Genomic DNA, 23,483 nt, shown 5'->3' with positions numbered 1-23,483 from the left:
GATTAAAATAGTATGGTTGGACTCATAATCGAATGGGTTGTCAGAAGTTTTGGGGTTTGTCGGGTTTCAAGGTGCGGGCTCAGGTGGACCTTTTGATTGACTTTGAGCATTTGATTAAAGATTCGACATTTATCTTTTGGTTTTGATTCCTATTGCATTACTTGATGTTTTTGAGTTGATTTTGGCTTGTTTCGAGCCATTCAAAGGTCGATTATTGCGGGATGGAACTTATAGAGTATCGATTTGGCTTATTTGAGGTAAGTATCTTGCCTAGCTTTGGTTGAGGTAATTTTTTCTACTATTTGATATTGTTTTCTACATATGGGGGTAATGTATATATGAGTGACGAGTGTACATATGCCATGGGTATTCATGCTCGGGGGAGATTCTAATTTACTCTTTACCTTATTTGGTTTTGTATTTTTCTTGATTCAATGTAATGTTAAATTAATCGACCTTGTGAGTACTATAAACCATGCTAGAGGAATGTTGAGGCAATTGGTACCGTATGATGAACATGGTGAACAAATCTTGAGATTTATGCTATATTTTTCTTGGGGATCGATACACGTAGCTATGAATACACATCCGGATTCGATCTTGTAATGTGCCTTGATTGGGACATGTACACTTTGTCATACATATGTGATTCTTTGAACGATTAGTTGGACTTGGTTGCTATACTTGATTTAACCATGATTATGCTTTATCCGCACTTTTATTGTTATCATGTCCTTGTGCACTTTATTGATGAGTTATGAGAATGTGCCTCTTGATGATAATTTATTATTTTGCATTGTTATGTTGTTGTGGCACATGTGGACATGTTGTGCCAATTGATTGTAGATGCGCATGCGGTGATATAAGGGAGGCATTTAATTTGTGATGCACATGCGGCGAGATAAAGGTTGCTAGATGCGCGTGTGGTGGCATAAGGGTGCTGTTTATTGATGCACATGAGACGAAATAAGGTGGGATTATCCGCTTGTAGAAATATAATGGGAATATTCATTGTAATGCTCATGTAGCGAAATAAGGGTGGCATTGTGGGGATGTTATGTGATAGCCCGAGGGCGATTTTTATTGATTATATGTGTGTGGTGGTACAATATGGGCATTATTGTTCTGCTTATGACTTCCTTATGTGTGTCATGCATTTTACATGATATGTTGCATTGTTTCTAACATGCTAATCTTTGCCTCTGTTATTACTTGATGATTTGGTTGCCAATATTGTTTTATCTACGTGGAACTGATATCTCATGTTTGTTGAGTTGTTGGTAGTATATTGTATTGATGACATGAGGAAGTTGTCATCATGCCTTAATATATTTGATTCTTGATAAGTTTTCTTAAACGTGTTATTTGGCAATTGATACGAAATCAAATTATATTATGGCTCGAGATCTTTATCGTGCGGGTGTGACATATATTGTGGCACGAAATATTTGTCATACGAGGTGATTGATAATGTGGGTGCGAGGTGCCATGTGTATGCGATTCTATTTGATGACTTGTTATTGAAACAAATCCTTTAATTGTATTGAATTGTTATCACTTGTTCTAGTGAGATTTTAGTTATTGTATTTCTGCTACACATCATGTTGCCAGTTTTATATATACCGCACATGTTATTTGATAAGTGAGTATGTTTTGACTTAAAAATCTCGTCAGTACTTCTCAGAGATTAGTCAAGATACTTACTAAGTGCATGAGTTCGATTGTACTCATACTACACTTCTGCACCTTGCGTGCAAATTCTGGAGTTGAGTAGCTGCGAAGATGGAATTTCACATTGGAGATGTACCATCGTACCAGATTCATGTTGCCCTTTGTTTCTGATAGCCTAGGATTTCATTTTTATTTATGCAACTTTCGAACAATTATTGTATTTATTTCTACTTCAGCTTTGTAAATCTAAATCGTAGCAGCTCGTGAATTGTACTACCAGTCCTTAGGACAGTTGTATTAAATTATTTCACGGTCTTATTTATATTATTGATGATTTCTCTCATTGTAGTAGTATCTTGTACTGTTTGGCTTAACTAGCGGGTTGGATTAGGTTCCATCATAATATTAGTGGAATTTTGGGTCGTGACAAGATGGTATCAAAGATCTAGGTTCCATAAGTAATGAGCAAGTGTCTAGTAGAGCCTTGCGGATTGGTATGATGAAGTCCATACTTAGATTCGAGAGGATACATGGCATCTAGGAAACTTCCCATCTTTCTTTCCTTATCATGCAACTTTGTTTCAACTTGAAGCTTATACCTTTGATTTCATTCCATTCACTCGTATGCGATGTTGATCACTCGATATCAATGGTGCACAAATAGCTTGTGGTGTTGTGGATGGGATGCGAAGAGCTATGGATCTGATCACCATCTCGGTGTGTTGTACTATTTTGAGAATTTTGAGAATTTGGTTTTAATGATTAACAATTGTGTCTAATGAATGTGTACTAAGAACCAGGTTCTCAAAGTAGCTACTAAAGGTTCTTATAAGGTAGTAACTTTTACACAAAGTTATGGAAGTCCGATATTGCTGGTGTCCAAGAATATTTGCTTGCATATCTGATTGACATGAGTCACAAGATTCATGGAGTCTTGAGAACATCAAGATTGCAAGCAAAATAGAGTTTGACTGTGTGTAGGAATCCCAAATATATTGGAGTACTGGAAAGTTAAATACTTTCACTATGGACTGTGAAGACTATCCTTTTGCACAGAAACAGAAGAACGCAACACAACATTTTCAGTTCAACACTCAAGTCTATCATTAGTGTGTTCTGAAAGTCATTTTTCTCGAGTCTGTTTAGTTCATGTGTATTAGAATATTGAGTTGTAATCAAAATGATATTCAAAACATGTTAGTTGTAGTATTGTTTGAGTGTGCAAGTTAGAGTAACTTGTAATTTATACAAGAAGTAGAAGTAGGAGAACTGTGTGGGTATTGATTTACAAGTCTTGTAATTCGTACATTTGGCTCATTTGTATTAGTGAAGTTAAAGTTAAAATTTTACGTGGTAGGTCATTCTTTTTGCATCTTTAAGCCGGGTGATTTTCCACGTAAAAATTATTGTTCTTGTTTTACTGTTTGTTTTATTTACGCGTAAGGAGTAAGACAAAGAACCAAGTTCTTTAGTAATTTAGGAACGCACTCAAATTAACAATTGGTATCAGAGCGAGTTCTCTCAAACGTGGTTAACACCTAGAGAGATCTTGAAAGAAAATGAGTGCTCCACCTGGAATCAACGAAGGACAGTCAACTACCAGACCACCTCTGTTTAACAAAAAATACTACAGTTGGTGGAAAGCAAGAATGGATGATTTCCTAATGACTGATGACTATGAACTATGGATAATAGTGAATCGATGACCACTAACTTCCACCAAACAAAATGGGCAAAATGAAGTTGTTCCCAAAGACCCTTCTCAATTTGAGTCAGCAGACTTCAGGATGATGGAAAAAAATTCAAAGGCCAAGAAGATTATCATATGTGAACTTGGTCCTGAAGAGTATAACAAGATATCTGCCTGATCCAATGCAAAGAAGATTTGGAATGCACTTCAAATTGCTCATGAAGGAACTAATCAGGAATTGAGTTGCTTATGAGAAACTATGAGCTCTTCTCTATGAAGGAGTCCGAACCTATTCAGGAAATGATTACCAGGGTCACTATCATAACAAATGAACTAAAGTCATTGGGAAAGGTATTTACCTTCGACGAATTGGTCAGTAAGGTTCTAAGGATTCTCCCTGCATCATGGGAATCAAAAGTCACAGCCATTCAGGAAGCAAAGGAGTTGGAAAAGATTTCACTTTACGAGTTGATCTGAAACTTAAAGACTCATGAGATGAGAAAGCTGGAATTGCGCAAGGAGGAACCAAAGAGACATAAGGCACTAGTTCTTAAGGAGTTTGGAGAAGATGATTCTGACAATGATGAACTGGACCTAGCAATGTTTGCTAAGTTCAAAAGGTTCATGAAGAATTCCAAGAATGCACCTAAAAAACAAAGCAATGGCAAACCTAAGTAGATTGACAACTCTTCTTATGAAAGGTGTTACAAGTGTAACAAACTGGACCGCATGGTCAAAGACTTTCCAATGTGGGAAATTGAATGGAAAAAAGAAATAGCTGAAAAAGAAAAAAGGGACAAGATGAAAGAGCGAGGTTTAAACAAAGGCAAAATCCTAGGCAAGGGATTCGATGAGGCCATGAAACAACCCTTCCTAACAGCATATGAAGATAATGAAAGTGAAAAAGAGGAGGAAAAGGAAGACGATGCTATTAGTCTTTATGCTGCGATTGATCCACTCGAGGGTGTTGAAGCTGAGCCCCCTATACAACTAGGAATACACATTGGAAGACCCCCTTTTTTTGATGAAAACCACTATGATAAATGTAAGATGCATATGGAAGTGTTCTTTCAGGCTACTAATATTGACCTATTGATAATTGTCAATCATAGACCAATTACACCCACTAAAGTGGATAGTGATGGAAATAAAAGCATCAAACGAGAGAAGGAGTATGATGTTGAGGATCGTCAATTAATTCAGAAAAATACTAAAGCAAAAACCTGCTTTATAAGAGTCTGCCAAGGAGTGTTTTCTACAAAGTGTCCTCCTGCATATCTTCTCATGATATATGGATGACTCTAGAAGTTGATTATGGAAATGAAAACATTTAGGTTTCCCTTATAGCAATTGAAGAAAGCAAGAAAGAAGAGGAAGTGATAGGAATGTTGGCCATGAGTGACTTAGAGGCTGAAGATGAAGTAAATCAGGTAAGTATCTCTAATCTAAAAGAAAATATCCATTCTATGTCTAAAAAGCAGCTAATGGCCATAATAGTAACTATGATGAGTGAGATGGATGGGTTAAGTGCTGGAAATAATCAATTAGTAAGTAACCTTTCATGTGTTAAGCTTGACTTTAAAAATTTTGAATCTAGCAAAGCTGATCTTAAATGATAGGTCAAGAATCTTAAGAACCAAGTCCTTGAATTCACTTCTCATAATGAGCAGCAAACTTCTGCTAATGGTAAGGTAATAATGAGTGATCTGCAAAACAATGTTGAAAAGGAACTAAAGGAGCTCAAAGGTAGTCTGTATAATGCTGGCCTTAGGAATAAAGTACTACAAGAAAACCTTGACAAGGCAAAATATGAACTGTTTAGGCTAAGCAAGTGGCATAGATCTTCTGATGCATTGAATTGGCTAAATAAAAATCGCAGCACTAATAAATCATGAAATTGATATAAGAAACCTGCAACTAGGTTTGATCCTAAGTAAGTAGGAATCTTTGATAATAAGATGTGCACTCACTATAAAAAGGTGAGACACTTCAGAGATAGTTGCCCTGCCTTAATTTATGGTCAGTTCAAAAATACCTTTGGGTTACTTAAACATGTGTCAATAGAATAAAAAGCCACAATCACTCCCCTTGATCAAGCTAAGTGGATTAAGGCCAGTAAGAAAAGGATAGTTAATACTCTTCCTTTCAAGGCAAAAAGAGATTTGATTCATCCTTTTTCCAACAAAAAAGGACACATGCTTGTCTGGGTTCCCAAGACTAACCTGTGATTTCTATTGCAGGCTAAAGTGAGAGGAAGCAATCAAGACTGGTTTCTAGACAGTAGATGCTCAAGACATATGACTGATAAAAAGAAAAATTTCCTCTCGCTGACAACCTTCCAAGAAGGGAGTGTGTCCTTTGGAAATGAGAAGAACAGACAAATAGTAGATATTGGTAAAGTTGGTAAATCACCCTCTCATGCTATAAAAGATGTACACTATGTAGTAGGACTCAAGCATAATCTAAGGTCATTATGTAGAGTCCTCTCATTATGTAGTAGGACTCATACTATGTAAAGGAGATTGTGATTTTGCATCTGATAAAGTTTGTGATGCATGTGTCAGAGGTAAACATGTAAGGTCATATTTTAAATCTAAGAAAGTTGTTAGTACCTCCAGACCCCTGTAACTTCTCCACATGGACCTATGTGGACCAATGCCATGAATGTTGTAGCCCAAGTATATATTTGTGGTTGTTGATGACTTCTTTAGGAACACATGGACCTTGTATCTAACATCTAAGGATGAAAACTTTGATGTATTTTGTGTGTTTTTTAGAATTATTCAACAGAAACTAGATAGTGTTGTATCAAGTATAAAAACAAATCATAGAACTGAGTTTGAAAACTCTAAATTTCTTGAATTCTACAGCATTCATGGCATTGAACATAATTTCTATGCACCCAGAACTCCACAACAAAATGGTATCATGGAAAGAAAGAACAGATCTCTAGAAAATATGGGACAGAGCATGTTGATTACCAGTGGACTACCTAAAAGCTTTTGGGCTGAGGTAGTCAATACTGCTTGCTACTTGTTAAACAAATGCATGGTCAGCCATATTCTTGAGAAGACTCCCTATGAGTTACTTCGAGGAAGAAAGTCCAACATCACTCACCTAAGAGCTTTTGGGTATAAATGCTTTGTATACAACAATGAAAAAGAAGCTCTAGGCAAGTTTGATGACAGAAGTGATGAGGGAGTATTCTTCGGATATTCACCACATAGTAAAGCATGCAAAGTATTTAATAAAAGAACTATTTGTGTGGAATAAAATATTTATGTGATTTTTGATGAATCTAACAACATGGCTGAGAAAGGTTTGCAGGATGAAGACTATGATATAGGGTTCACTGAAGAAGAGACCTCTGGAGAATCTGAACAATATCCTAAAGGAGAATCAAGTAATCATGAAGGCGATGAAAGTGATCAGGAAGAACAAGATGAAAAGGGAACAACACACACTGATACTTAGACAGGCGATTGCATCTACTGGCACTGGTCTTTTGGGCCACTACTCTCCTGAACTATCTCAGGGTATACAAGTTAGGCCATGGAAACATCAAAGTTCTCATCCACATGAGAATATCATTTTTGATTCAAATACAGGAGTACAAACAAGTTCATCCCTGATAAACTTGCATGCACTCACTGCATTTCTCTCATAAATCGAGCCAAAGAACATAAAGGAAGCCCTAAAGGATCCATACCGGATAATAGCCATGCAAGAGGAGTTGAATCAATTTGAAAGGAGCAAGGTCTGGCATCTGGTGCAAAGACCCAAAAACAAAACAGTTATATGTACCAAATGGATATTCAGGAACAAGCTGGATGAGCAAGAAAATATCACAAGGAACAAAGCCAGACTGGTGGTTCAAGGATACAATAAGGAAGAAGGAATAGACTATGATGAAATATTTTTCTCCAGTAGCCAGAATGGAAGCCATAAGAATGTTGATAGCCTTTTTTGCTCATATGAAATTCACTTTATATCATAAGGATATGAAGAGTGCATTCCTGAATGGTTACTTAAAAGAAGAATTGTTTGTTAAACAGCCCCTGGCTTTGAAAGTGAAGAGCTCCCTGATCTTGTTTTCAAATTGGACAAGGTATTATATGGATTGAAGTAGGCTCCAAGAGCTTGGTATGAGAGGATCTCAAAATTCCACTTTACCAATGACTTTATAAGAGGTAAGGTGGGCAACACACTGTTTTTGAAGAATAAGGGAAAGAATCTTTTGATTGTGCAGGTGTTTGTGGATGATATTATTTTTGGGGATACAAATGAAGCAACGTGCAAAGAATATGCTGAAATGATGGGTAATCAATTTGAAATGTGCATGATGAGTGAGTTGAATTTCTTTCTGGGGCTACAGATCAAACAAACACCTACTGGAACCATGATTCACCAGCAAAAATACATCAAAGAACTCTTAAAGAAATTCAATATGGATTCTTCAAAGTCAATTGATACTCTTATTTCCATTGCAACAAAGCTTGATCTAGATGAATAAGTGGAAAATGTGGAACAAAAACTGAACAAAGGAATGATTGGGTCACTATTGTATCTCACTTCACGTAGGTCTGATATTGTGTTCAGTGTGGGTCTATATGCAAGATATCAGGCAAATCCCAAAGGGTCTCACTTAAAGGCAGTCAAAAAAATACTCAGATATCTTAAAGGAACTAAGAATTTGTGTTTGTGGTATCCAAGAGGATATAGCTTTAAGTTAGTTAGTTATGCTGATGCTAACTGTGCAGTTTTTCATGTTGAAGGGAAAAGCACTTCAGGAATAACTCATTTCCTTGGTTATTGCCTTGTGTCTTGGGAAACAAAGAAGCAAAATGTAATGGCCCTATCTATAGCTGAAGCAGAATATATAGCTGCAACATCTTGTTGTGCTCTATTGCTATGGATAATACAGCAACTCAAGGACTATGGTATTTTGTTGATTGTGCTCATATCTTTTGTGAAAATACCAGTTCCATAAATATTACTAAAATACCATGTCAGTATAAGAAAACTAAGCACATTGATATTAGACATCATTTTCTCAAAGATAATGTTAAAAAGAAAATATCTCAATAAATTTCTGTAAAACTGAAGATCAAATTGGTGATATTTTCACTAATGCACTGAGTTGGGACCACATTGAAAGAAACATGACTAAAACTAGGATTAATCAAGACCTCCCACTAGGTTGAATCCTAATGATTGGCTAGAAAAAGAGTCAATAGTTGTAGATGGTTGAGGTATCAAACTTGATTCAATCTCATATTTTCTCTAACTATACATACTTGCCCCGAAAGTCTGACTCATGACTATGCGTTATGATATTGACTTATTGTGTCTGAAGGTTGACTGCAAAAATGACTAAGGAATTGTAAAGGAGTTGCTTCTTTGAATCAGGTACAAGCCATCTTGTCTAAAGTCATTAGAACTTATAAACTGAAATTATCGTTGCTCTCGGACTTCATTAATCTAGTAAGCATCACTTCTATTTATTATCAAAGTCAAGGATCAAGGGAAAATTCTGTTGTAATTAAACTCATATTAATTACCATTATTAGAGTCATGTTAAATCTCAAATCAGTCTCTCTCTCTCTCTCTTTCTTTCTCTCTCTCTCTCTCTCTCTCTCTCTCTCTCTCTCTCTCCAGGTCAAATCAGGATTAGTGTCTTTAAAAGCCATCTCTTGGTACCTCTCCAAAATTCAGTATTTCTCTTCAACTCTAAGCAAGAACCAAAGAAAAACACTTCGTTATCTCTTCACCGTGACGAAGCCTAGACAAACACCTTCAAAGAAAAAAATCATCATCTAATACTGTGTCTAAATTCAAAATTGAGAAGTCTAAGCCAAAGAAAAGTGCAAAATCGGTTGTCAATTCTGAACCATTACATGTTATTTCTTCACCTATGCCCTCTAATATCTCTGCACCATCACCCACTGTCATTGTTCCACCTCCAGCTTCTACCCTCGCTGCACATCCATCTCCAAAATTAACCACCCATGCACTTGTAACCGTCCCACAAATCACCTCCAAACCCACAAAGGTCAAGGCGAGGAAATCAGTAAAGTATGAAAAGCCAGCTGATCGTGTTGTGGCTAAGAGGGAACCAGAGGTAAAAGGGGATACTACTTAAGGGGAACCTATATTCGTCAAGGATACTCAGGTAAAACCTCATCCATCAAAACTTAATGTTCTAGCATATGCAATGGAGGTGTCCCCATTAGAAGTTGTTGAACCACTACGTAATATACCACATGTAGAAAGTACTACGGTAGAAAAAGGAAGTAGTAGCTCATCAAAAGAGATTAAAAATAATGGTAGACCTACCTATGGTTGAGGGGGAAGGTGAGAAAGAAACAGGGGATAACGAATATTCCGATGTAAGTTCTTATAGTTGGACTGATGATGAGGAGGATGAGGAAGCAAATAAGGAGGGAGAAGGAGTACAGGAGAAAGATCAAAGTTCTGAAGAAAATTAAAGTGATATCGAGGGTGAATCAGGTGAAGGGAAGCAACGTGAGATAGAAAAACAACAAGGTGAACAAGTGGGAGATTAAGAAGAAGAAGAAAAAGAAAGTGAGGGAGAAGATAACTCTGAAAATAATGGTAATGAAGAAGAAGAAAAACAAAGTAAAGGTGAGAGTTCTGAATCTTAATGTGAGGAAGAAAATTCAAGTGAGGAATCTAAAGTCTCTATGACTATATGGAATACAGTTATGGCCCTTTTGGAGGAAGTTCATGAAGAGGAAGGGTTGGAGGAACCTATGCCTTTCTTAACTTCTTCCGTAAAAGATGAGGAAGTTGAAAGTGATGAGGATGATTTGCCACTGTATGAGGTAGGAAAGAAGAATAGGAAAGCCCTTGAAAATCCTACAAGAACAACTTCACATGCAAGAAAGGAAGTGGATCCTCTTACCAGGATCAAGAAAAAAGTTGTTGATACACAAATGCTCAAGGAGGCTAGGAGTGCCAAGAGAACAAGAAAGCAAGTTCATGCGGCTGAAGTTGTCGTTGAGCTGGATGTGGATGATGAACCCGATTCTTTCCTTAAAGGTAAGAAGCCATCAGTGAAGATGACTGCTGCCAAACCCACCAAAGCAATTTCCACATCCCCGAAGCCTAGGAAAGGAAAGAATAAAAGGATTGAGTCAGGAATACTTGATAGGCTAACTGAGTTAAAAACTAGAAAAGTGTTGAATGGGAAGATACTTGCTAATACTGATGAAAAGAGTATGGCTCAGCTGGTAGAGAAGCTGGACTTGAAGGGATGGACACACATGTTTGTCAAAGCATTTCCCCTTGTGTGTACCGGCAATAATTGAGTTCTATGCCAACTTTCAATTTGATGGCAACGTGGTGAAAAGTTATGTGAGAGAGTTTGAGTTGGAGTTTGATGTTGAAGAGCTTGTGCTGCTGTTGAACAATACCTCCCTTGGATTTGACAACTATTTAAATAAAAAATGGACAGCAATTGATATGACACCTTTTCATTGGTTGTTATTCCATTTTGTGAACTCCTGCATTCTGCAGAGCTCTGAGAAGAGGCATGAGGCCACCTTGCTTGACATGGCTGTGATGGTGCTGTTGGACATAGGTATGGGAATCACCCTTCCTAGCTTGATGATTCAGCATATGGCAAGGTCTGAAGACACCACTAAGCCCAAGCATGCTATGCCCTATGGCTTCATATTAACTGAGTTGTTTGACAAGCTCAATATATCACTGTCTGAGCTGAAGTTTGACAATCACAATGATGTTCTAGATGTTGTCATGCTCAAGCAGTGTGACTATATTGAGATCAAGGCTAGAGGTCCAACTGGTTCTACTATTTTTCCTGGGAGTAGCATGGCTGTTGAACTCTCTAAAAGGTTGGAGTTGGCTTTGGAAGAAATGCTAAGCTTAGGGAGGACAATGATGAACTACGGAAGAAAACCATACAACATAGGGAGGAGCTGAGAAAAGACAGAGGGGCACATGCAAAATAGATTTTCACTCTTATCAAGGCCTTGACCCCCTTCACCTCTCACCCTTGATCTTGGTCCTTTACCCCTTGTCTTGTGTTTGTTTCTAATCTGCTCAGTGGTGTTTTGCCTTTTGTTTTCATGTCTAGTTCTAATTACTATGCAGGAAGTTTTAGTTTATTTTATTTTAATGTCTTAGATTAAGGCCTAAGGCTTAATTTGGCACTTCTTAATAAATTCTTTTATGTTGTTTACCTTCTTCTCACATAGTTTATATTATCATCATAGTTCATTTGTCTTGATTTTTCTGGTGGTTGTGTTGTAGCCTTACTAGCCATGAATCTTGCATTAACTGGTTGCTAAGTCTTTATCACAGTTGTTTTGATTTTTTTGATGATACCAAAATGGGGAAGATAGAGTAGTGGGGGAGATGTACTTGTTCTGCTCAAAGCTGTTGTTCTCAACAACTGTGATGTTGTGTGAATGCTTAAAAATGCTATTACCTGGTTCGTGAGCACAACATCTGTCATCATCAAAAAGGGAAAATTTGTTGAGAATAGGGTTTTGATGATTAATAATTGTGTCCAATGAACGTGTGCTAAGAACTTGGTTCTCAAAGTAGCTGCTAAAGATTCTTACAAGGCAGTAACTTTTACACAATGTTGATGCAATTCGATATTGCTGGAAATGACTCTTGATGTGATAAGAACTGGTGTCCAATAATATATGCCTGCATATCTGATATACATGAGCCACAAGATTCGTGGAGTCCTTAGAACTTCATGATTTCAAGAAAATGAGAGTTTGACTATGTGTAGGACTCCCAAAGATCTTGGAGTGCTGTGAAGTTAAATACTTTCACTATGGACTGTGAACACTATCCTTCTGTACATCAACAGAAGAACACAACATAGCATTTTCAGTTCAACACTCAAGTCTATCATTAGTTTGTTCTAAAAGTCATTCTCGAGTATGTTTAGTTCATGTGTATTAGGAGATTGAGTTGTAATCAAAATGTTATTCGAAACATATTAGTTGGAGTATTGTTTGAGTGTGCAAGTTAGAGTAACTTGTAATTCATACAAGAAGTAGAAGTAGGAAAAGCGTGTGGGTATTGGTTTACAAGTCTTGTATTAAGTACATTTGGCTCATTTGCTTTAGTGAATTTGAAGTTAAATTCCTACGTGGTAGGTCGTGGTTTTTGCACCTTTGAGTTGGGTGATTTTCCACGTAAAAATTGTTGTTCTTCTTTTACTGTTTGTTTTATTTACACGTAAGGAGTAAGACAAAGAACCAAGCTTTTTAGTAATTTAGGAAGGCACTCAAATTAACAGAGAAGTTGGTATGTCGGTGGATCTTTCGGTTTTTCATTTGAGGAATAAAGTTATTTCTTATATCTTGATGACAAGTGTAGATCGGTAGGATTAATTGGTTTCCTAGTTGTTGTGACCCTTGTAGGGTCATGGGAAGATGTTGATTTGAGGCTAGCGGCGGGTTATCTCCTGCGAGAAGATTTGAGGTTGTGTGTTTCGTATGAACCTTCTATTCGGTGGAATTCATATACTACCATTTCGGAGCACTTGAGTAAGTTGGCTTGACTGTCACCAGGGTCAGTATGCACTTGGCAGAGTCCTTGCAGAATTTTATGACTAGAGTCACATGAGTTTATGAAGTTTTCAGCTGATTAAAATTGTGAGACCGGGGCAGCTACGAAGGAAAGGTGCTATGAATTACAGACGATGTGTTTTATGGCTTCGATCCAAGCGGGGAAGTCTTCCATTGACGATCAGATTGTATGGCCATGCGTTATATTAGTTCTTGGACTAAGATGTGCTTATGGATTGAATATGATTTGAGGAAGGTTTCATCAAGGATGATTTAGAGTAAGGTGAATGACTTTCCAAAAGGTTCCAACGAGTTCAGGACTTATATGTGGCATTTAAGGATTTTTGTATTTGAGTATAGTTAGCACTTGAGGCTTACCTTGGATGGTGCTGAGGCTGGCGGTACTCTGTATCATTAGAGACTCTACCTTTCGGTATTAGGAAAGCAAAAGAAACATCTTTAGATTCCTTAAAAGGGGTTCTTCAATGTAAGCATTTTCATGATGAGTTACTCTTGGTTATAGCAGTCTATGTGATTTGGTTAATTTAGAGGGAAGTAGTTCTAATAATTTGATTATGTGCAAATGGGTTCCGAGGAGTTTGCGATGGTTTGGCCATGACTTGCGGTTGATGTGCTCCACATCCATGGGGAAATCTGTAACATGTTGTGATTTTGTTCTAAGGGATTGAGTTAGTAGGAGATTTTGGTTGTTGGGGTGTATATCATACTAGTGATTTGGAGTTGAGGATGGGATCCTCGTGCTTTTCATTAGATAGCATGACATAGGTCGTGTGCCATGTGAGATTTAGATTTCATGGGCAAGGTTGCGGTTTGGTTTTTGAAAGAAAGGTCATGATTTCTAGACGGTATGGGAGATATTAGATGTTTAAAGGATGTTAGTACTACCTTGTATCCCCTAAAGGGTGAGCGTGCTAGGAGATGCATTGTATTTTGACTTGTGGGTGCCCGACTAGTATTACGGTAATCGCCTAGATATTGACTACTGATGTTCGGATTTTGCCACGTGGTACAAAAGATTTATGTGAGTATTTTCCATAAGATGATATATGAAAAATGTGTCAGTCATTTGGGTGGTGGAGTCAGGATCAGATATGAAGATTTATGTATTCTCGAGGCTTAGAGACCGGATGTTCTTAGAGGTATACTATCCCTTGGTTGCGGATTGCAAAGATGTGTTGAGAGCTCGTCAACTGATGGTATGTGTTATGGATAGGTTATCATAGACTTTTGGGAAGGTTATCTACCTATTTTGGGATGATTGGAATGGATTTGGGGGCCCATTGGTTGGCCTAAAGGTGTTTATTCTACATCGGATCGAGCTTAATTGTTTACTCGGCACAGCTAGTGTTGAGCGATATGCCATCGACCAGAGTTGATCTTATTCATGTTCCTTGTGTTACTCTTCTATGCTATCATGGGTTATGATACTGTTGACTATTTACACACAGGATGCGGTTATGTTGGACTTTGTGGCGAAGTTCCAACGAGATGGCTCTTGGGGGGTTGAATGGTGGATTGCGCCTAGGTTGTTGTCTTCCTGTCTGTGGTATATCGCGCTATCCGTTTCTCCATGAATATGGTCATGCACGTCACGTGCTTGTTATTAATATGCATATGGTTTATTACTGTGATCATCATGGCTCGAGGTATTCCATATGGACCAGTGTGTTTGGATTGGGTCATGCCACGCAACGGAGTTATGTTGGGACATAATCCATTGTGTTTATTTTGTATGTTTTATTTCACCTCTGTGAGATGGTATTGGTTTGACATGTCGGTCGAGTAGCTTGTACTGGATGAGATAAGATTCTTGGACTTGGAATTTGTGTTATCGGATTTGATTAAGGTATGCTTGGAAGAATAATGTCATTAGTCAGCTCAAAATTTGGCTATGGTTCTTGGTGGGCGAGAGAGCTCCACGAATTATCGATCTGATATGTGGTTATGAGTTTCTACATATTTCTTTCATCGTTGGGAGTGTACGAAGGTTCATAACAAGGTATTATTTGATATGAGGTATGCCACAGGTACCGGGTTTGTTAATGAGCAGTTAATATGGTCGAAAGTTATTGCTAGGAGTATCTGAGTTATGTGGTTTATCAGGTAAGAGTATCTTGGGAATATGGTTATGGCTTGATGGAGCTTGTTCAGACTTATAAAGTGTATAGATGCGAGAATTGAGTCTTATAATGAATTTTGGATGTTGGAGATTGGGTTCCAAGGTTTATGGACTAGGGTTGAAGTAAGAATTTTTAGTTAGGTTGGGTAGTCGAGCTTATATGGATTGGGGTAATGTAGCATCACCCATGGGTACGTGTATGGTGAGTTTATACAGTAATTTGATGGCTTTTGAATGACTCTTGGTACCTTCGAGGACGAACGTATATTAAGTGGGGGAGAATGTAACCACTCGACCGGTCGTTTGGATCATTTGCATTTCCATTCGGTGGTTTGAGGTCGTGAGTTACTTCATATGATATATTATGACTTGCATGTATGGTTGGTTTTGATTTTTGAGTGGTTCGAGATTGATTTGGAAGAATGATTCTCATTTTAGAAGCTTTAAGTTGGAAGGGTTGACCAAGTTTGACTTTTGTATATTTGACATTAGATCAAAGCTTTGATAGTTCTGTTAGGTCCGAATGGTGATTTTGGACTTGGGTATATGCCCAAATTCATATTTGGATGTTTCTATAAGGTTTTGGCTATATCTGGCAAAAGTTGGCTATTTGGAGGCTTAGAAAGTTCATAAGTTTGACAAGGAGTTGGCAATAGGTTTGTTGTGTCATTTGGAACTTCTGTGTAAAATTTGAGGTGATTCTGAGTTGTTTAGACGCGTTAAGCATAAGTTTGGAATTTGGAAATTTGAAATCGCTCATTAAGCTCGAATTGAGGCACAATTCGTGGTTTTGATGTTAATTTATAGGATTTAAGGCCTCGAGTAGGTCCGTATTATGTTTTGGGACTTGTTGGTATGTTCAGACGGGGCCCCGAGGGACTCAGGGGTGTTTCAGATTGATTTCGGACCATTTCGAAGTTTGCATGAATTGCGAGTTTTCTGGTGCTCCAGTTGAGCTTCGCAATCGTGGGAGCAGAGACATGATCGCGTTGAGTGTTTTGTCAGTTGGGTTTGTTGTTCATCACATCCTCGTGGGAGTCATCGCGTTCGCAGATAAGGAAAATGGACTGGAGATATTGGTTCTTCGCGTTCGTAGAGGTGGTTCGCAATCGCGGTTCAGCGAGGGAGCTGGGGGTTTTGGCTATCGCGTTTGCATGGGCAGCGACGCATTCGCGAAGATCTAGGCAGTATGGAGCTCTGCGTTTGCCTGGGAGGCGTCTTGTTCACGATGCGTTGATTGGGCTGGAGGCAAATTGTCACGACCCAAAATCTAACCATGGTCGTGATGGCGCCTATTGTGTTACAAGGCAAGCCTACTTTCCAAAATATTTCTACTAAACCCATTATAAGAATTTAATAAAATATTTCAATATTTAAATTTTTCAAAAACTAAATCAACTCTAAATATAATTATAGAAAATACGGAAACGAGCCCCAAACGTCGGGGTGTCACTAAGTCATGAGCATCTAAATCTATGAACTAAGAAATAAAACTGTCTAACTATCAATACAATCCAAAAGAAGAAATGATAAAAGAAGTAACAAGGTCCTGTGGATGCTAGCAGCTACCTTGCAATCTCCACAGATACCCGGCCTGAACTCAACGATCGTCGCGCTCTAACTCACCTGAATCTGCACATAAAGTGCAGGGTGTAGCATGAGTACAACCACCTCAGCAAGTAACAGAAATAACTAAGGAACTGATCAATAGCGACGAGCTAAGTAAAACAGTCCAATTATTTATTTTCACAATTTAAAAATAAGCAGAAATAAATAGGTAAATTCCATAACTCTGTAAATTCCACAAAGAAGTTTAACAGATAAATGCAGCAATAACACAAATAAATACAACCTCACAGCAATGTCACTCCATCACTCATCACTCACACTCAGCACTCAATACTCAAAACACTCAACACTCTGCGCTCACTGGGGGTGTGTACAGACTCCGGAGGGGCTCCCAAAGCCCAAGCGCTAAGCACAGACAACTCACGTGCCATCATATCAATACCTGGATCCGCACGGTCAACTCACATGCTACACGGACAACTCACGCGCTATGGTATCAATACCTGGACCCGCACGGTCAACTCACGTGCTACGCGGACAACTCACGCGCTATGGTATTAATATCCTCACAACCATGCCCTCGGCCTCACTCAATCAATGTCAATACCTGGATTCGCACGGTCAACTCATGTGCTACGCGGACAACTCATGCGCTATGGTATAAATACCTGGATCCGCACGGTCAACTCACGTGCTACGCGAACAACTCACGCGCTATGGTATTAATATCCTCACAACCAGGCCCTCGGCCTCACTCAATCATGTATCTCCCTAGCCTCATCATCACCAACAAATAAGGGAACACAGCCCACATCAAGTATCACCGCATATTAGCAATTAATAGAGACTGAGGTAAACATGTACAATAATTTCTATGACTGAGTACAAATAATGTGAGCATGAATAAAGCATAAGCATGATCTCTAACATGAAGTCAAACAAGGTCAACAACAATTAAACACATAACCACAGATAATAGTCATTAGGCCTCACAGCCTCACGGGACGGACCAAGTCTCAATCCCTCGCGGTGCACACCCACAAGCTCGTCACCTAGCGTGGGTATCACTTCCAAAATATCACGTGATGTCAAATCTCCGGGTTTATACCCTCAAAGCCAGAGTTAAAACTATTACTTACCTCAACAAGATGAACCCAACGTCTAGCAAGCTAATCAATACTCATGAAATTTCCACTCCGTGCGTATCCACCTCTGAATGCCCTCTTGTCTCCTCAATTCAATGCCAATGATCCGAAACTGAAATTTACCCCTTAATGATAATACAACGATCTACTATACTAAGCAACTTCAATCTCTAGTAGATCAATCTTGAAAAATCACAACTTTGGTGATTTTCGTGTTCTTGAGGATTTGATGATGAAATCTTGTATTTGGATGTAAAAATGATGTTAGAACTTATGTATATTGAGTGATAATCAACCCAAAACATCATTAACAACTTACCTTGGTTGATTGGACTTGACTTGAGCTCAAAATTGCCACTTCACTTCAAGAACCCTAACCCCCAAATACACAAAATACCCTCTTTACCCGACCTTGTATTTATAGGCCCAGATTTCTGGGTTTCGGATGCGGCCCTGGATGCTTCGCATCCCCACTTCACTCCTCTTTGAAGTTCGGATGCGGACCTGGACGCTATGGCAGCACTTCAATGCCAGCCTTTCTTTCGGACGCGGCCTCGGATGCTTCGCATCCGCAGGCTCCTCCACCAGCCTTTGGTAATTTGGTCATAACTTCTTGTAGGAATGTCCAAATGACAAACGGTTTGAAGCATTAGAAACTATATTCAAATACCTTTAATTTGATAGGTCGTCCACCACATACATCTTTATAAATATGTATATATGCTTGTCCAAAATTTGGTCTTGTGCGTACTCATTTGCAACTTTAGTCTATCATGAAATTCTCAACTTGACTTGCACTGAGGGCTCTCCCTAGACCCCACATCACTTATAATATGACTCTTACACTTATTATCATATATAATCGATATCCATTCCATTAATAGACCCCGTATTCACACAAAATAATATAATTAGTGCACATCGACTTTCTTAATAGCGCTTAAGTACTTTAAAATTTTCCGGGGTGTTACATTCTCCCCCACTTAAGAACATTCTTCCTCGAATGTTTCACAAGTCACTTCTAAGAATAGAGTTATCCTTATACCTCCAACCATTATACATAGGAACTCATGACTAAATCAATCTCATACTTCCTTTCCAAAACTTCCACTTACATATGGCCCTTAAAATTTGGCTTTCTTTACAAATTCGTAAAAAATTTTGGCAGAGTTTCCCCTGTAACTGGGTCGTCCACCTGCCAGAGAACCCCAATGGCTCAAAACCAATCCGTCAGGACTGAATCCTTCTAACTCAACCAAGCTACACAGGCCACTAAAACCCAAGGACATTGCCACAAAATACCTATAGAACTCATTACCTCATACACACCCAAAGAACTAATCATACACATTACCATGCCGATCCAACCTACTACCAAGTTGTCCTATCTACCCGAGTCCCTTCTGAATTACCTTCAAATTGATACTTTGCCCCGCCATAAAGCCATAATCCTCAAGACCCAAGCATAAAACCACACCGCCCTAAGGCTCATAAGCTGCTGAATACTCTCTTAAATATCCCCCAAAGTACCACAAGCACGCGCTCACACAATCAACACCTCAGTGCTCAAGCTACAGTCAAAAATCAGCCTCATGTACTCCAGACTGGCCCAACATCAATGCACAGAAATTACATCTCGCACCTCATCTAGGGAATCGCAAGCCGTCGATGCACAACTGATACCGAGCGCTCATGTTCGCATACAAATGCGTGGAAAGAATTCAAATAGTTACACTTCAAGCTGAATCAATACCGCATGAAAAGAATTCAAGAATGTGAAGTTTTCCTAAAGGTTATGCAGCCTCTCGAAGATAAGTACAGACGTCTCCGTACCGATCCGTAAGACTCTACTAAACCCGCTCATGACTCGTGAGACCTATGTAACCTAAAGCTTTGATACCAACTTGTCACGACCCAAAATCTAACCATGGCCGTGATGGCACCTATCGTGTTACAAGGCAAGCCTACTTTCCAAAATATTTCTACTAAACCGATTATAAGAATTTAATAAAATATTTCAATATTTAAATTTTTCATAAACTAAATCAACTCTAAATATAATTATAGAAAATACGGAAACGAGCCCCAAACGTCGGGGTGTCACTAAGTCATGAGCGTCTAAATATATGAACTAAGAAATGAAACTGTCTAACTATCAATACAATCCAAAAGAAGAAATGATAAAAGAAGTAACAAGGTCATGCGGACGCTAGCAGCTACCTTGCAATCTCCACAGATACTCGGCCTGAACTCAACGATCATCGCGCTCTAACTCACCTGAATCTGCACATAAAGTGCAGGGTGTAGCATGAGTACAACCACCTCAGCAAGTAACAGAAAAAACTAAGGAACTGAGCAATAGCGACGAGCTAAGTAAAACAATCCAATTATTTATTTTCATAATTTAAAAATAAGCAGAAATAAATAAGTAAATTCCATAACTCTGTAAATTCCACAAAGAAGTTTAACAGATAAATACAGTAACAACACAAATAAATACAACCTCACAGCAGTGTCACTCCATCACTCATCACTCGCACTCAGCACTCAATACTCAAAACACTCAACACTCTGCGCTCACTGGGGGTGTGTACAGACTCCGGAGGGGCTCCCAAAGCCCAAGCGCTAAGCACGGATAACTCACGTGCCATCATATCAATACCTGGATCCGCACGGTCAACTCACGTGCTACACGGACAACTCACACGCTATGGTATCAATACCTGGACCCGCACGGTCAACTCACGTGCTACGCGGACAACTCACGCGCTATGGTATTAATATCCTCACAACCATGCCCTCGGCCTCACTCAATCAATGTCAATACCTGGATTCGCACGGTCAACTCACGTGCTACGCGGACAACTCATGCGCTATGGTATAAATACCTGGATCCGCACGGTCAACTCACGTGCTACGCGAACAACTCACACGCTATGGTATTAATATCCTCACAACCAGGCCCTCGGCCTCACTCAATCGTGTATCTCCCTAGCCTCATCATCACCAACAAATAAGGGAATACAACCCACATCAAGTATCACCGCATATTAGCAATTAATAGAGACTGAGGTAAACATGTACAATAATTTCTATGACTGAGTACAAATAATGTGAGCATGAATAAAGCATAAGCATGATCTCTAACATGAAGTCAAACAAGTTCAACAACAATTAAACACATAACCACAGATAATAGTCATTAGGCCTCACAGCCTCACGGGACGGACCAAGTCTCAATCCCTCGCGGTGCACACCCACACGCTCGTCACCTAGCGTGGGTATCACTTCCAAAATATCACGTGATGTCAAATCTCCGGGTTTATACCCTCAAAGCTAGAGTTAAAACTATTACTTACCTCAACAAGATGAACCCAACATCGAGCAAGCTAATCAATACTCAGAAAATTTCCACTCCGTGCGTATCCACCTCTGAATGCCCTCTTGTCTCCTCAATTCAATGCCAATAATCCGAAACTGAAATTTATCCCTTAATGATAATACAACGATCTACTATACTAAGCAACTTCAATCTCTAGTAGATCAATCTTGAAAAATCACAACTTTGGTGATTTTCGTGTTCTTGAGGATTTGATGATGAAATCTTGTATTTGGATGTAAAAATGATGTTAGAACTCATGTATATTGAGTGATAATCAACCCAAAACATCATTAACAACTTACCTTGGTTCATTGGACTTGACATGAGCTCAAAATCGCCCCTTCACTTCAAGAACCCTAACCCCCAAATACATAAAATACCCTCTTTACCCGACCTTGTATTTATAGTCCCAGATTTCTGGGTTTCGGATGCGGCCCTGGATGCTTCGCATCTCCACTTCACTCCTCTTTGAAGGTCGGATGCGGACCTGGATGCTATGGCAGCACTTCAATGCCAGTCTCTCTTTCGGACGCGGCCTCGGATGCTTCGCATCCGCAGGCTCCTCCGCCAGCCTTTGGTAATTTGGTCATAACTTCTTGTAGGAATGTCCAAATGACAAACGGTTTGAAGCGTTAGAAACTATATTCAAATATCTTTAATTTGATAGGTCGTCCACCACATAAATCCTTATAAATATGTATATATGTTTGTCCAAAGTTTGGTCTTGTGCGTACTCATTTGCAACTTTAGTCTATCATGAAATTCTCAACTTGACTTGCACTGAGGGCTCTCCCTAGACCCCACATCACTTATAATATGACTCGTACATTTATTATCATATATAATTGATATCCATTCCATTAATAGACCCTGTCTTCACACAAAATAATATAATTAGTGCACATCGACTTTCTTAATAGCGCTTAAATACTTCAAAATTTTCCGGGGTGTTACACAAATTTAGCTTATAGTGAAGGTACTACCGTAATCACGTAAGGTACTGCTGGGCAGTGCATATAAGATTCTATTTTTGAACTTTGAATTTAGTTTATCATATTTTGAGATTGGGAGCTCGGATTGAGGTAGTATTTTAGGGGATTTTCATTAATTGGATTGGGGTAAGTGTTTTTGACTCAGTTTTGATTATTATTCATGATTCCGTCTTTGATTGATGAATCTAAAAGAGAAATTAGATTTTTTTGTCAAAACATTTTTAAAGTGAATAATTGGGCTTCGAACAACGATTCGGAGTCGGAATTGGATGAAACTAGTATAGTTGGACTCGTATTCGAATGGATTGTCGGAATTTATTGGTTTTATCGGGTTCCGAGATGCGGGTCCGAGTGGATCTTTTGGTTGACTTTGAGTATTTGATTAAAGATTCGACCTTTATCATTTGGGTTTGATTCCTACGGCATTACTTGATATTTTTGAGTTTCTTCTGGCTAATTTCGAGCCGTTCGGAGGTCGATTCTTGCGCGATGGCACTTCTAGAGTATCGATTTGGCTTGTTTACGGTAAGATTCTTGCTTAACTTTGGTTGAGATAATTTTTTCTACTATTTGATATACTATGCTACATGCGGGGGTGATGTATTTATGAGGTAACGAGCGTATATACATGTGCCATGGGTATTCATGCTCGAGGGGATATTCTAGCTTACTCTATGCCTTATTTGGTTGTGTATTTTTCTTGACTCAATGTGCTATTAAATTAATCGACTGCGTGAGTACTATAAACCATGCTAGAGAATGTTGAGGCTATGGTACCTTATGTTGAATATGGTGTTCAAATCCTAAGACTTATGTTATATTTGTCTTGGGGATAGATACATGTAGGCTATGAATACACATCCAGATTCGATCTTTTAATGTGCCTGGATTGGGACGTGGACACTCCGTGATACATATGTGATTCTTTGAATGACTACTTGGACTTGGTTGCTATACTTGATTTAACTATGATGCTTTATCCGCACTTTTATTTTTATCATGTCCTTGTGCGCTTTATTGATGAGGTATGAGAATGTGCCTCTTGATGATAATTTATTATTTTGCATTGTTGTGTTGTCTTCGCACATGTGGACATGTTGTGCGGATTGATTATAGATGCGCATGCAGAGACATAAGGGAGGCATTTCATTTGTGATGCGCATGAAACGAGATAAGGGTGACTAGATGCGTGTGCGGCGACATAAGGGGTGGGTTTATTGATGGGCACGTGGCGAGATAAGGGTGGCTTATGTGAATGTAGAAAAAAAGGGAAAATATTCATTGTGATGCTCACGCGAAAAAATAATGGTGGCATTGTG

The 23,483-nt window shown here is 38.8% G+C and overlaps 1 protein-coding gene across 1 annotated transcript; it reads left to right on the top strand.

Moving 5' to 3' along the window:
• Nucleotides 1-6,667: 6,667 nt before the first annotated feature.
• On the top strand, nucleotides 6,668-7,874 carry LOC138906068 (uncharacterized mitochondrial protein AtMg00810-like). The gene is made up of 3 exons (XM_070194590.1): nucleotides 6,668-6,764; nucleotides 7,417-7,469; nucleotides 7,611-7,874. The coding sequence occupies exons 1-3, from the start codon at nucleotides 6,668-6,670 to the stop codon at nucleotides 7,872-7,874; spliced, it is 414 nt and encodes a 137-aa protein (XP_070050691.1).
• Nucleotides 7,875-23,483: the final 15,609 nt, after the last annotated feature.

This window comes from Nicotiana tomentosiformis, chromosome 2 (genome assembly GCF_000390325.3).
Source record: "Nicotiana tomentosiformis chromosome 2, ASM39032v3, whole genome shotgun sequence".
Classification (NCBI taxonomy): domain Eukaryota; kingdom Viridiplantae; phylum Streptophyta; class Magnoliopsida; order Solanales; family Solanaceae; genus Nicotiana; species Nicotiana tomentosiformis.
This window is presented reverse-complemented; position numbering and strand designations above follow the sequence as displayed.

What these genes read in the sequence shown, in the direction of transcription:
- LOC138906068 (XM_070194590.1), top strand. Translation starts at nt 6,668, where the DNA reads ATGGCTGAGAAAGGTTTGCAGGATGAAGACTATGATATAGGGTTCACT. An exon ending in ATATCCTAAAGGAGAATCAA is followed by an intron (nt 6,765 to 7,416) that starts GTAATCATGAAG and finishes TTTGTTAAACAG; the next exon opens with CCCCTGGCTTTGAAAGTGAA. An exon ending in TTGTTTTCAAATTGGACAAG is followed by an intron (nt 7,470 to 7,610) that starts GTATTATATGGA and finishes TTGATTGTGCAG; the next exon opens with GTGTTTGTGGATGATATTAT.